The sequence below is a fragment of the Balaenoptera borealis genome (genome assembly GCF_965194805.1).
Source record: "Balaenoptera borealis genome assembly, chromosome: 18".
NCBI classification, from domain to species: Eukaryota; Metazoa; Chordata; class Mammalia; order Artiodactyla; family Balaenopteridae; genus Balaenoptera; species Balaenoptera borealis.
Window position 1 is genome coordinate 56,073,244 of NC_138877.1, and position 13,721 is coordinate 56,086,964.

Genomic DNA, 13,721 nt, shown 5'->3' on the forward strand with positions numbered 1-13,721 from the left:
TATTTGCTGTTTTGTCCCCTAACTGCTGATAAAATAGACTGCTTAGAAATCCCAGAGGACTATGACTGAGGACAGAGTTACACTGGCTCATAAAATTCAAACAGTTCAATGTTTTTCTTGTTAATTACTGGGCCACAACCAAAAATCCGAATGATGGGAGAGAAACACTTCTTTAGGATAATGATTGATTTCCATAAAGATGAGTGCTTTAACAAATTTCAATATGCATTTGCTGGGGCGGGTAGGGTGGGTGGGCACTAATTAGTTTTACCGTTTTCAGCAGATGTTGAATTCAAAACGCCAGCAGCGTCTCAAATGCCAGTCATTAGGGCTGTCTTTCATCGAAGAGTGCTGACCAGTGAAACCTCCACTGTTTAGTGAGACCGACGTAGACAGAGTCAATTAAATCAAATCTCTACTAACATCCTTAACATATCTGCAGTGTATGCAGCAGCAGCAGAAGCAGCAGTGAGGGATTTCCAGTATTAATAAAGGAATTCACTGCAGCAGCAGGAGAGGGGGAAAAAAGGGAGGGGGAGGGGGCGTGTCGGGGGAAAGACCTTCCTTAACCACAGCGGAAAGCTGGAAAAGTCCGGGGGCGGGGATGGAGAGGGAGGGGAGCTACGTAAAGGGTAAAAAGCTAAGTGAGATGATTAAAGAGAGAGCCTTAATGTAGCTCTTGAAGTGATCCACCCCCAACCTTCCCCCTCCCGCGTCCCTTCCACCGCAAATCCAATTTACCAGTTGCAAATATGAAGCTGGAAAAATGTAAGGACCCAGAGTTGAAAACATTTTCACTTTAATACTGAAAAAATATGCCATTATAAAATCCTCGAATAGAATTAGTAAGTTCCACGTGCTTTCTCGGTTCTTTTTTCCTACTTTATAAGTAAGATTTACACCAGCACAGAATTGCTACCATTGGATCGCAGCCTAAGCACTAGAGTGACATTAATTGGTCATGCTTAACTGCCTCAAAATCTTTTTTTCTTAATAATTACACTGATACTATAATAGAAATCATGGGTACTTATTTTACATTCAGATGGAAGGCATTATTGGATATGTATAGAAAAATATTCCCCCTCCAAAAAAAAAAAAAAAATCACCATCAAAATAAAAGAGCCCAAAACAACCCATAAAACTTTGCTCAACAAAATACATTTTTAACTCATAAAATGAACTGATGACTAGCCATGCAAATGTCGTAAATAAAACCTTTACATTTTTTTTTCACAGTAAACGTACGCTCTGAACTGCCTACCGATCACAAATAATGGCGAAATGGCACTTTCTGATTATACTGTATTTTGTTTATAGAAAGTTTGATACGATGGGATTTATCAGGTAAGAGGGTGGGTGCTGTGAACGTGACGGCGTCCCCAGTCGCGGGAGGGCAGCGTCCCCGGAGCGCGTGGATTCCATGCGAGCCATGCAGCACGTTTTGTTTTCTGCCAGAAGTCAGAGTTGCTTATTTACAATACATTCATGCCTTCGTGCAACTGCCCATCCCTGCGTAGCCAACAGGGAGCCATCGCGCCCCCCCCTCCTCACGGGCTACTCCACAGGGGAAGAATAGATACCTATCTCTCTATGTAGATGTGGGTATATGTCTATATGCATAGGACCACGGTACCTTCCCCTCCAGCCCCTCTCCCGAGGGGAAGGGCACTGTCTGATCTCCGAGCAGGGCCCCCGCCGGGGCTTTGTCAAAAGGGGCTGCAGCAAAGAGGGATCTGGCAGGCTCTCCCAGCTCGCCACAGTCTGCTCTTTGTTTCCAGAGGGAGCTAAGGGGTCAGACCCTCTCAGTTGAGCGAGTTCATAGTTATTTATTTACTATGTCCATCAAGCCTTGGGGCGCGCTGGACCTGGGTGTGGGCTCCTCTGACCCCCGGGGATGCCGGCGGAGTGGGGGGAGGGGCGAGGCAGTTCCATCCCCCCCCCCCTCCTCTGCTTTAGCCGGGTTGGGGGTCTTAGTCTGAGAGCGAGTGGGAGCCACAGTCATACACTCTGTGGGCCCCGTCTGCGTTGTAAGGCCCGTTGTGCCAGTAGGAAGAGTCACAGACTGTCTGTAGGGAATTAATTTCGGACGCCGAGGAGTTGGCGTCCCTTCTCTTGGACCGCTTTCGATTCCTCAGGATAAACACGAGCATGCCCACCACCGTGAAGGCGGAGGTGACAAACACCAGCAGCAGTCCCGGGACCAACACGGAGATGGACACCCTGCTGGTGTCTAAGTAGGAGTTGGAGTGTGTCCCGGTCTCCGCCAACCCGGTGCTGTTTTTACTGTGCGAAGTTAACGTGGGCGAGATCCTCGCGTACAGCTGGGGGCAGATCTCGTCATTGGAGAGCAGCATGAAATCCTTCCTAAAGAAGTTCACTGGCGTCTCGCACTTGAGGTCGCTCATCAGCACTTCGGAACCCAGGCGTTCTGCCCATTGCTTGAAAGGCACAATGGTGCAGGAGCACTCCCAAGGGTTTCCGTGCAGGTCTATCTGGATGATGGAGGTTAACTGGTCCAGCACCCCTGCCACCGGAAGGTACATGAAGTAATTGTTGTGCAGGCTGAGTTTAGAGAGCGAGACCCCAGCAAACACGTCCACGGGTAGGGACCTCAGCAAGTTGTTGTTGAGAATGAGGATCCTCAGTTTGGGCATGGCATTGAAGGTGGCCGGCAGGATGAGCTGGATGGCGTTGTACTCCACGTTGAGGTACTCAAGGTTTTGCAGGCCGGCGAATTTCTCCCGGGACAGCGTGTCAAGGTAGTTACTATCCATGTACAACCACCTGAGGTCCAAAAGATTCTTAAAAGTGTTGTTCTCTACGGTGGCAATGTTATTGTTGCCCAGATCCAACAGAATGAGATTCTTGTAATCCACAAAGTGCGATTTTCGGACGCTATGGATCTTGTTATCTCGCAGGAAAAGCTCCTGCACGTTGGAAAGCTTGGGCTTCAAATCAGCCAAGCTGCTCACGTTCCGGTTGTTGCAGTTCATCTTTAAACCCGACCCTGGGATGTGGTCGCAGCTGCAGCCCCCAGGGCAGGGCAAGCCGTGGGCTGGGGGTTTGTTTCTGGCGCTGCCGGTAGCTATCGCTGCCGTGGGTCTGATTTTGATCTGCCAGTTGCCTGGGATCTTTGTACCTCCGTTTGGAGCCGACCCTGGGGTGGCATGATCTTCTTGCCCACTTGTCTTGAAAGGAGTTGGCAGGGGGCCAGGAGCGAAGGTCTCTTCTTGGGCAGGGGGAGCCGGGAGACTAGAATCCACTCTGTTTTTCAAAGGACACAAGTCCTGTTCAGTGGTTTCATTGAGGTCTTTGCCCTGCAGTCTGGTGGGGGCTTCGCAGACTACTCGGCCGATCAGGGCATTTTTGGGAATGTTTTCGAGCCATTCTTTCAGGGAGAGCAGATCACAAGTGCAGTCCCATGGGTTATCCTCTAGCAGGATCTCGGCAATGCCAGGGATTTGCTCCAAGACCTCCTCGTAGGGCAGCGTTTTCAGCCTGTTTCCCCGGAGGTCGAGGTGAGTGATGGGCACATATTGGAACACATTGGCAGGTAGGGTGCTGATGAGATTGTCGTTTAAAATGAGTACCTCCAGCTTGTTCAAGTCCTGGAAGGCCCCCGGGTCTATATCCCGTAATAAATTAAAATCAGCCTGGAGGTATTCCAGATCGTCCAGCCCCAGGAAAGTCTGCTTTCGAAAAGATTTGATCTTGTTGTTATTGATGTGCAGCCTTTTCACCAGCTGCAGCCCCAGAAAAGCCCCAGGAACGATTTCATGCAAGCCATTATTTTCCATGTGCAAACTAACCGCATTATAAAAGTTAGCGAACTCATTAGGGAAAAGTCGAGTGAGGGAATTGCCATGCAGAAATAGATGGTAAAACTGGGAAGTCGGGGCGGTGAAACGCTGAAGACTTGTAAAGCCCTTTTTTTCACAGTCTACGTGTAGGTCCCCTTCTATCTCATTGCAGGAACAGATCTTCTCTTTGCAAACGTCCCCTGTAACGTTTCCAGCGGCAAAACAAAGAGACGTCTCCAGCAACAGAATCCAAAGCAGCATTTTTAAAGCGAGCAATTCATCCCCGATCTCATCACAAAGTAACAGCGACCATCCTGCTCTCCACAGACACAATTCAAGTTCATTTAGTGCTCCAATGTCCGAACCCAGGGAAGGAGAAGAAAAGGGTTTGGGGGGGTGGGGGTGGATTCCTTCCTCCCTAACCCCCCCGCACTGCAACAACCCAGGCGCCAGTCAATAATTATATCTACAAACTATCCAGGCACGTAGTGCAAGGCAAGCAAAAAAAAAAAAAAGTAGAAAAAATAACCCCACTCCCCCTCAGCCCTTTAAAAATAACGAAAAAGAAGTTAAATATATACATATAAATTAAAAATACACCCTTACAGAATCTCGTCTAGTGTTCCTCACTAACCAGAAAGGGAACAATGCTAGTAATTAGAAGCAAGTGCATGTTAGAGAAACAAGCAGAGGGTTTGCAGCGTAGTACAGGCACACTGCCTGTGCATGGCTGTGCATCGGACTGACCTTGCCTCTGATACAAAGCAGGGTTTTCGGCGGCTTCTGCTGTTGAGGCTGCTGATGGAGTTCTTGCTGTGGCTGCGGGTTGCCCAGGAGTCCCCCCGAGGAGCTGTCCAGCCCCCTCCCGGTGCTGAAATCACGCCCGACCGGAGGACTCACGCTGCCGAACCAATGGCGCTGGAAAATTTCCGCAATCGCTGCGTTTTGGGGCTGTCCATCGTTTCCCTTTCCTCCCCTTCGCTCCTCTTCAGCCTTTTTTTCTGGTCTTCGGCTCTCGGTTACTAGATCTTCTTTTCTTGTTCTTCTCTTTCTTCTGCTCTTTCGGAATTACGTGGAGGGGGCGGAGGGGTGGGGGCGAGTTGTCTGAGGGAGGGAGAGAGCGTGAGAATGGGGAGGGGGGAAGAAGAGAGTTGCTAAGAAGCTCTGCTCGTTCCAGCCTGGTGCACTCTGAAAGATCTGACACCCTCTGCTGATCTGCAGTAGCAAAAATCCATCTGGTGAGGGAATGCTGAAGGAAAAAAAAAATCAATCCACGTACAGGGCAAGCGTTAAAAATGTGGGCATTAAAGGCTGTCGATCCACATAGACGTTTATTTGAAAAGGATTATTTAATTATTTTTGCGTGCTGGAAACTTTACCCTTTCCTTTCCTTAACGACCTCACAGCCCCCACTAGCTCCAGCGTTTGGAAAGAGTGCTTTTAAAACATTTATTTCCGGATGGCTTGAATAAAATTAGTGTCAGGGTGTCAAGCGAACAGCAATTTGAGGTAATTATACTGCACGCCATTTTCATCGGTGCTTTAAATGCATTTCTTCTGTCTCTGCAGTACAATGTTTTATGCTATTTGATGTCTTTGAAACCGTTTTTCTGTTTGTTTGTTTCCTTTTTAACATGTTTGAAAGTAGCTATCTGGAACATATATTCATATATATATTTTATACAATACAATTGGGTATGAATTTTTTTGCTGCTAGGTATGTAATTTAGGCAAATACTTTTTAAAACTTGGTATAGAATTTTAGTCAATTTGGCCATTGACAGTTAGGTTTCTCTGATGATATTTCTTGAATGTTACTAAAGTCTGCAGGGTGAAAACACAGTGCACGCTTTCGTCTTTGATTCCAGATCCGAAATCCTTCACTGGGAACCGGAAAAGGAGGGAGGGGGCAGGGAAAAATCCCAGTATGATTCGTGAGTGCTCTTAAAAACCCACTGGCAGACTCGTGTGTGCACACCACACACATGCACGCACACAGGCTCACCCTCACACTCTCACACACACGAAGTTTCTGCATCCGTTTGGACGAATTTAAAATGCATACAAGTAAATAACCGGTTGCATTCTGCTAGAGGGAGATAGAAATCTCCAGTCCCTAAGGCTCTGTGCGAAACTTATCTACAGATAGTGGCCAGTTTCTCTTTGCCGGCTCAATGGTGCTGCCAGGGCACAGTGCTCAGGCTTTTCCCAGGGAAGTAATTGCTGGATTCTTCAAACTTAGATGGAGCTTATAAAAACCAAGTTCTACTAACATCTGGGACGGGAGAGAATGTGACAATGCAGCTTCCCTGGAAGGCTGTTTTGCTGACTTAGAGTCAACACCTTTTCCATCAATACTTCTAAAAATTGTGTGCATTATTTTAGTGTTTGGAATTTACAGGACTTAAAAAAAAATGTTGTTTGGTCCTTTCTTCAGTCTAAGCAGAGATCATATGTTCACATCAGTTTCCCTTTTAATTAGGTCTTACACAAGTTGGACAGTTGTTACAAGCCTGATAACAAGCTGCATAAAATATCAAATATTCAAGGATTGTGTATTTGGAAAAGGTTAAAGAGTGAAAGATTTGGAGGGAGGAATGGGGTTGGGAAAATTCAGGGAAATGTAGAGGAGATTTCTTATTCCAGGTCCAGAAGCTAATTACTGGGGAGGGGCAGGTTTCTTATCCATATATAATATTTTCATATAATCAAATGTTGTGTTGTTGTCTTCTGGTGAAATTCAGTGGAGGGTTGTGGATGAGGGTTCAGCTCAGAATGGGGTGTGCACGCACACGTGCGTGTGTGTGTGTGTGTGTGTGTGAGAGAGAGAGAGAGAGAGACAGAGAGACAGAGAGAGAGAGAATGAAAGGCCTTTTTCAGACAACCTATTACACTTTTAAAAACAATTCTGTTCTTATTTAACCTATTACCACATGCAGGAACAGGGAAGAGAGCTTAATCCATTTGAAACTATTTCACGAAAATAATGCTATGTAGTTGAGAACTGCAGATGTGGAGGAGGAGTTAAATTGAGGGGAAGGATATTTCTGTTTCTTTGTAATAGGACTCAGATCTGAAACTTCTTGGCCCCAGAAACCATGCTGAGAGAGGAGGGCAGACTCATGCAGTGTCTGTGGCAAGACTGAAGGAGAGACAGAAAAATGCTGGCTGTTTAGGAAGAAAAATATTGATGGTAATCATCTAAAATCACACCTTTAAGCTTAATTGGTTACTTATTTATTCAACTTGCTGAATAAATACTTTATGTGAAGAGACCCAAAGAAATGTATTGAAGCTGACTTTAAATTAACAGAATTGGGGTAACAAGCAATTGATATTAAGATTTCATACCCCCCTCCCACCCATTAAATGCTGTATCTTTCTCTCCTGATTGCTTCTTTCCTCTCAAAGCACCAATCACATTAGAAAATTTATGGACAGGATTTTCCTATTTCAATATGTTACAAAATTTTTTCTACCATCCTCAAATAGTTTATTATCTCTGCACTGTAAGAAAAGGATGTGGTATTGCCCAGATGAACAGCCAAACTGCAGAAGAAAATATTAAGGTTGTATCACCTCTATGAAGATATCCACTACCAATTTGTAAGCAAAAAATTGTCACACACGTATAGTTCTATGGAAGATGCACCCTTGTTAATGAGTTAACAAAAGTCTTCTTAAAGTAATTATTTTCATAATAAGTACATTTCAGAGGAATAAAGCAGCTTAGAAAAGTATACCCACCCCTCCAAAGGCTAACTCTTCAAGTACAGCCGTACATTTCTTGGTGGGAAGTAAAAAAAAATATGGGAATGTGTATGTGATCTAAACATTTCTAACGCCTTAGGGGAACATTTCTTAGGCATGAACTCTTCTTAAAAGGGTTCTACTATATCTATTTGAGGTCACGTGAACTACTTCAATTGCTTTGCCTCTTATAACAGATGATCTCAGGAGCCAGAGATAAAGGACACTCCAGCTGATGATGAGAATTGATAATATTTGCTCGGGGCTGTAGTGTCATTTTTATGTTGTGGCCAGAAGTATTTCAATTGCATCGTTAAATGTTCATTTTTTCTTATTCTTCCTCAAACAGGTTCATCTCTCAAGTGACACAAGTAACATGTAAATATCACAAAGTCATTCAGATTAAGAAAGAGGTCATCAGTTAATAATCTATTTTTTTGCAAGTGACATAAAATTTCCAGATATTTCCATATGTTCCCTGCATATTTAAGATGAAAAAGTAGACTTTATAGCAAACATTAATTTTTATATCTTTTTATTCTTCAGTATTTAATACTCACAATAATTTTTAAAGTATTCAATTTTGATTTTTAATTATAAAAATAATATATTTTTAAGAAATACAAAATTATATATAAGAAATTCATCTTCAGTCTTTCCTCATCCACACTACCTTTTATTCCAGAGAGAAATACTGATAACTTGTTGGTGTATAGTGATACCATTATCCTATTTTATAAATATGGAAACTGAAATTGAGGAATATTGAGTTATACATCAAGATTAAATAATATCTGTTGACTTTTCGAAAGATAGCAGAGCTATAAACTCATGAGCCAAACTTTTACTCTCAGTCCTAAATCCCTATTTATTCTAAATATGCTAGACTGTTACCTTGATTAAGCTCTCCCTGGATCGGTTTCCTTACTAGTAAATTAAATCATTGGAGTTTGTGGATATTTTGTTCTCTTCAAATTCTTTTTTTCTGAATCCAACACTTTTAAAAAATAATTTCACAAAAGCTCTAGTGTCTTGACTCCTTACACTTTTCACATTTGGATTTAGGATATTTTGTTCATGTATTTGCATATTCACTAGGGCTTGAAGCCAAGAGTAAATGTAACAGGAACTGTAGAATAGAATTCACTAGTTCTGAGCTTAATCTACTACTATGCTTTCCTATGTTTCATAAGATAAAGGAGTTGTTGGAATTCTTCCTTCTGATAACAACTGTAAACTAAGAGACAAGAACACGAATCAATTATACCTGTAAACTAATATGTTTCGAATGTACGATTTCCCCCATTTTCTTTTTGTAGATTGCAAATAACATTCTAGGAATATAGTGCCAAGATAATTATCACATTAGATGACTTCTAAAAGGCAAAACAGTAAAATAAAAAAAAAAAATTTCTTACTTTTAATCTTCCAACTTCCTTTTTTAAAAATTTTTATTGCAGTATAGTTGATTTACAATGTTGTGTTAGGTTCAGGTGTACAGCAAAGTGCATCAGTTATACATATACATATATCCACTCTTTTTTTTTTAGATTATTTTCCTCTACAGGCCATTACAGAGTATTGAGTAGAGTTCCCTGTGCTATACAGCCAGTTCTTATTAGTTATCTATTTTATATCTAGTAGTGTGTATATGTCAATCCCTGTCTATCCCTCGCCTGCCTTTTCCCCTGGTAACCATAAGTTTGTTTTCTACATCTGTGACTCTACTTCTGTTTTGTAAATAAGTTCATTTGTACCCTCTTTTTAGATTCCACATATAAGCTATATCATATGATCTGTGTCTTTCTGTGTCTGACTTACTTCACTCAGTATTACAATCTCTAGGTCCATCCATGTTGCTACAAATGCCATTATTTTGTAAAAATATTTCTTTTATAGTAAGTTGATTTTCAAAATGTACCTACTTTTATTTCTCATCAAATAAACAGCAAACTCAGTAGAATATATCAAAATACCTTTCCCGTTTTTACTTTGTGTCCTGAAGTATCATTTTCTCATGTTCATATCGCTTTAAATTTATACTGCTTTGTGTCTTAAGTTCAACCATCTTGGAGTGGAACCTATTTTCTCATTAAGTCCATTTGTCTAATAAAACTCACATGAGTCACTGTTTTGGACCTATTGGGAAGAACATTGATCAAAACTATAAATTTATATGTAAGAAAATCTTAGTTTATTCCTTTTAGTATACTACACTATACTATACTGAAATAAGGACATATGTTTGTACAATTGTTTATTATATTAATTGGCGCTTAAGTATATGCTGTTAAGAACTTATTCTACTCTTTAAAAAATATCCTACAAGACCATGCAGATAATCACATACAGAAAAAGAGCTCTGTTTTTGTTTCCTACAAAGTATGTATTACCATTTTTAAGATAAAGAAATACGTATTACTTGTTTAGGTTTTGGAAAATATTGAGAGCAACAAGAACAAAATTAAAATCACAGAGTTGCAGCACTCAGAAATTAATCTGTGAACATACAACCATATATTTTGTAATATACTTTTTGCACTTAACATTTATTTGTGAAAATGCTCAATGTTAATAAACACCCATTACTATATTATGTTAGGGGCTGAATTCCTTTGCATGATATAAAATAATCATTGAACTAATTCCACATTGTTGGAGATTTAGTTCTTTCTAAAAATTTTGCTCTCATAATGCTGCAAAGAACAAGCTTGTACATAAGTCACTGTAAACATCATTATTTATCTTCTTATTACAGATCCCTAGCAGTTGAATTCCCAGGTCAAAGTATAGGAAAAATGGGATACAAATTGACAAATTGCCTACACAAAATTTTTGCCAATTTATACTCCATGAGCAGTAGATGAAATTTGCCATTCCCCTAAATCCCTACCAACAGTATTCATTATCATTTAAAATATTTCCCACTAGTTCAGTACTTTTAAAGTGAAGCCAATGCTGACTTTATTACTTGAGCAAATTCATTTCAATTTCTAACTATTTATTGAGTACATCCTTTGCCTTCTTCATTCCTATTCAACTTTTAAGATATAACTTTTACTTAACATCACTTCTGTGAGTCCTTTCCATACCAAGCCACCTATGCATCTCAATCCCTTTCACCTTAATACCATCAATAGAATAACTACTAAATTGTGTTTTTAAAAAATTATTTGTTTGAAGCATTGATTTCTCACTAGAGTGTAACATTCTTGAGGGCAGAGATCAAATCCTTTTATCTTTTTATATCTGTCGCCTAGCAGAGTACTGGGCCCATTATGTGGTGTGATGTGCATAGACCAACAGTGAAATAAGGTGATATGTGAGTTAGTGATAAATTGAGTGGGGGCAGATCACAGGAGTTAGAAAGCTCAGAGACAGGATTAATTCACAAACTAGGAACTTGGGAAAGAGATACAATCTATGAATTATTTAGGTAGACTTTTAAGTTTCACGTTTTTTACGCATTATGTGCACTTGATATATTTTCTCCTGTGTTATCATGCATATATTTATAAAGTTATTTTTCTTCTCCAGAAAATGAGTTTCTAACCTACATTTTGTATATCCCTTAAGTGTTAGTACATTACCATGCACCTGGTTGACAACCAATAGATGTGCGATGATGCTAATGATAGGGATGAATTGTTACTTTTGCAAGAGGAAGTAGACTGTGAAACTAACAGTTGTGAATATAAAAGATTTGAAAATCAGAAAATCTGAAGACCCGGTGAGTTTACCTCTTCAGCTTATTGACTGGACTTTTAAAATGCATAAAAAGAAAAATATTATTTGTTATTGTATTTGTCTTTTGGGGGATGTGGCAAATTTTTAAAGAGGCTAAAGTGTCTTCCTTATTTCTTTTATTAATAAAAATATCTCTTATTAAAAAATCTCTCTTTCTGTGCATTAGCTATATTATTATCTTTGTCATGTATATTACTATGTCTTCCTTGGGTCTTATTTCAGGCCAAAATTTGACTCTCTTTTTTGAGAGTGTTCATGTGACGTCAAGATAATGCAACAATTTTAAAATGTATTATACCCATACTCTGTTTCAACAGTTTTCAAAAAAGGTAGATGTTACATTCTTGTCTGCAGTATCTTGAAGAGGAGGAATAAATCTCCAAATCACACGCACTCTTGCAGGCCAGGTAGAGCGATGTATTTAACAGAGGTAGATGGCTTTTTGTGATGGCCATTAAATCACATCTTATGGATGGCTAATATCTAATCAGCTGATGAGAAAATTCAACACTATCTCTTTTAGATTTCTGCACAAGCACTATGTACTAGCAGCTTTTATTTCAACATCATGAAAAATGGAAATCCTATCGGGCACTTTGAATTACCCAAGGAAAAAGATTAAATACTATCTGTTAAAGTAGAAAACATGTCATTTTCTAATCAGTTGGAATTAGCAACTCTTACATTTATGGTAACTATTAGGCTGTGAACATATCAAGGACTTTGGCATCAAACTCAGAAAATCATAGTTTTCTGTACACTGTGCTTATGGGGGACTCTAACTTCGTAACTCTTGTTGGTCAGTTTCTTTTAAGTCTTGTTGGGAGATAACCTACACTTACCATCATCAATGATAAAAACTTTAGCCCTTCATTTTCCCAGATCTCACGGTGGCTCTAGCAGACTGTATGACTTGGGCTGGCCAATTAGACTCACATGTCTGGAGTTTGAAATTAGACCTAGTGACATGTGGAAAGAGAAGCAGAAGGACTTCCACTAGCAGCGGTAGTACTGGCGGCAAGGAGGAGCGTGCAGCGCGGCTCTGATAGGGAACCTGTGCTCAGGATCCCCTGCTGAGGGTGAGGTTCATGCAAACTGTGTGCCGCTGGTCAGAACACCGGCGGCACCGTCCTCAGCACAGGGTGCTCCGCGGCGGCAGGACTTCAACGGATTCTGACAGTGGGGCCACTTTTGTTTCTGTCCATCTACCCAACGTGGTTGGCCTCTCCAGAGACTTTGGGAGCTACTCACTTTTCTCTCTCTAAATGTCTTTTTCTGTGTGAATAAATCAGGAAATCTGACTGATCTGAAATGTGAGTCAAGTGAACATAACATTCTGGTTTTCCTAGAAAAGCCCTGCTTTATGCTGCTTTTTCCAGTAGTAAATATACACAGCACACAACTTCACTTCCCCAAGTGTCCTGATCCATACAATAAATTATATGGTCAACCCAACAAAGAGGCCATTTCTCCCCTTGGAAATCTGTAAATTAAATGACATAAATAGGGTACTAGCCAGTATGCTCTAGGTAGATTTAAAAGTGGGATGAAAACCCTGCAAATTTTCAGTTCACAGATTCTAGTTAGCCTGTTCCTATAACAAGTATTTGGACATGAATCATTCATGCATGGAGCTGTACAAGTAACAGATCTCCCGCTCCACAGTAGGTGTAACTTGGGCAGCATTCGTATCTGTGATAAGAATAAGAGGGCACAGCATACTTAAGCTCTCTTGGTGGTTATTGTTGTTGTTGAAATAAGTGTACATAAGCTTGAACAGTTGAATGTTAGAAAATTAACTAAATAATTAGTATTTTAAGGAAAAAGTCTAGAAACCAAGGAAGGAGAGAGAATTGAAAAAAATTTTGGTTATATTCGGTTAAGTACCAATTTTTCCAGAGTTGTAAGGGATGTAAGGGACTCTGAAGGCCTGATATGATGCAAACCCTCAGTACAATAGTCAATGGCTTTTTGAAAACCAGTGTACATCTCCTATTGTTAAACTCTGCACATATAGTCTGAGGATTTATTTTCTATATTCCTTGTCAAAATGTAAGGGGATCCATATCAACTTTTATACTTAGAACTTTTAAAATTAATTGTTATCTTAGACTGGCTTTTAGGTTTGGGAATTATGATGCTCAGGGCACGTAGCAATTGAACATCTTCCCCACCACAGGGTTTATTTTGAAACTTGACCTCACAATGATGTTATTCTAGAGGTAATTCTGCATGGAACATTCTGAAGGAACCAAGTGATAACAATGCACCCACAGAAACTACTTCTCAGATGAAAATTCCCACCATCCCCCAAAATTCTACCAATGCTTTTTCTAATAATTTATGAAAGATAATTGTAGTTTATCAAAGATAACTGTACAAAAAGTAGGTAATTTTTTCCTACTTCTGAGATAATGATGG

The 13,721-nt window shown here is 40.4% G+C and overlaps 1 protein-coding gene across 1 annotated transcript; it reads right to left on the minus strand.

The window, feature by feature from the left end:
- Window positions 1-782: 782 nt before the first annotated feature.
- Window positions 783-11,633, minus strand: SLITRK1 (SLIT and NTRK like family member 1). Its single transcript, XM_082365198.1, has 2 exons — window positions 4,551-11,633; window positions 783-4,117 (listed from the first exon to the last, which is right to left on the minus strand). The coding sequence occupies exon 2, from the start codon at window positions 4,062-4,064 to the stop codon at window positions 1,974-1,976; it is 2,091 nt and encodes a 696-aa protein (XP_082221324.1). The 5' UTR covers window positions 4,065-4,117; window positions 4,551-11,633; the 3' UTR covers window positions 783-1,973.
- Between the last annotated feature and the right edge of the window lie 2,088 nt (window positions 11,634-13,721).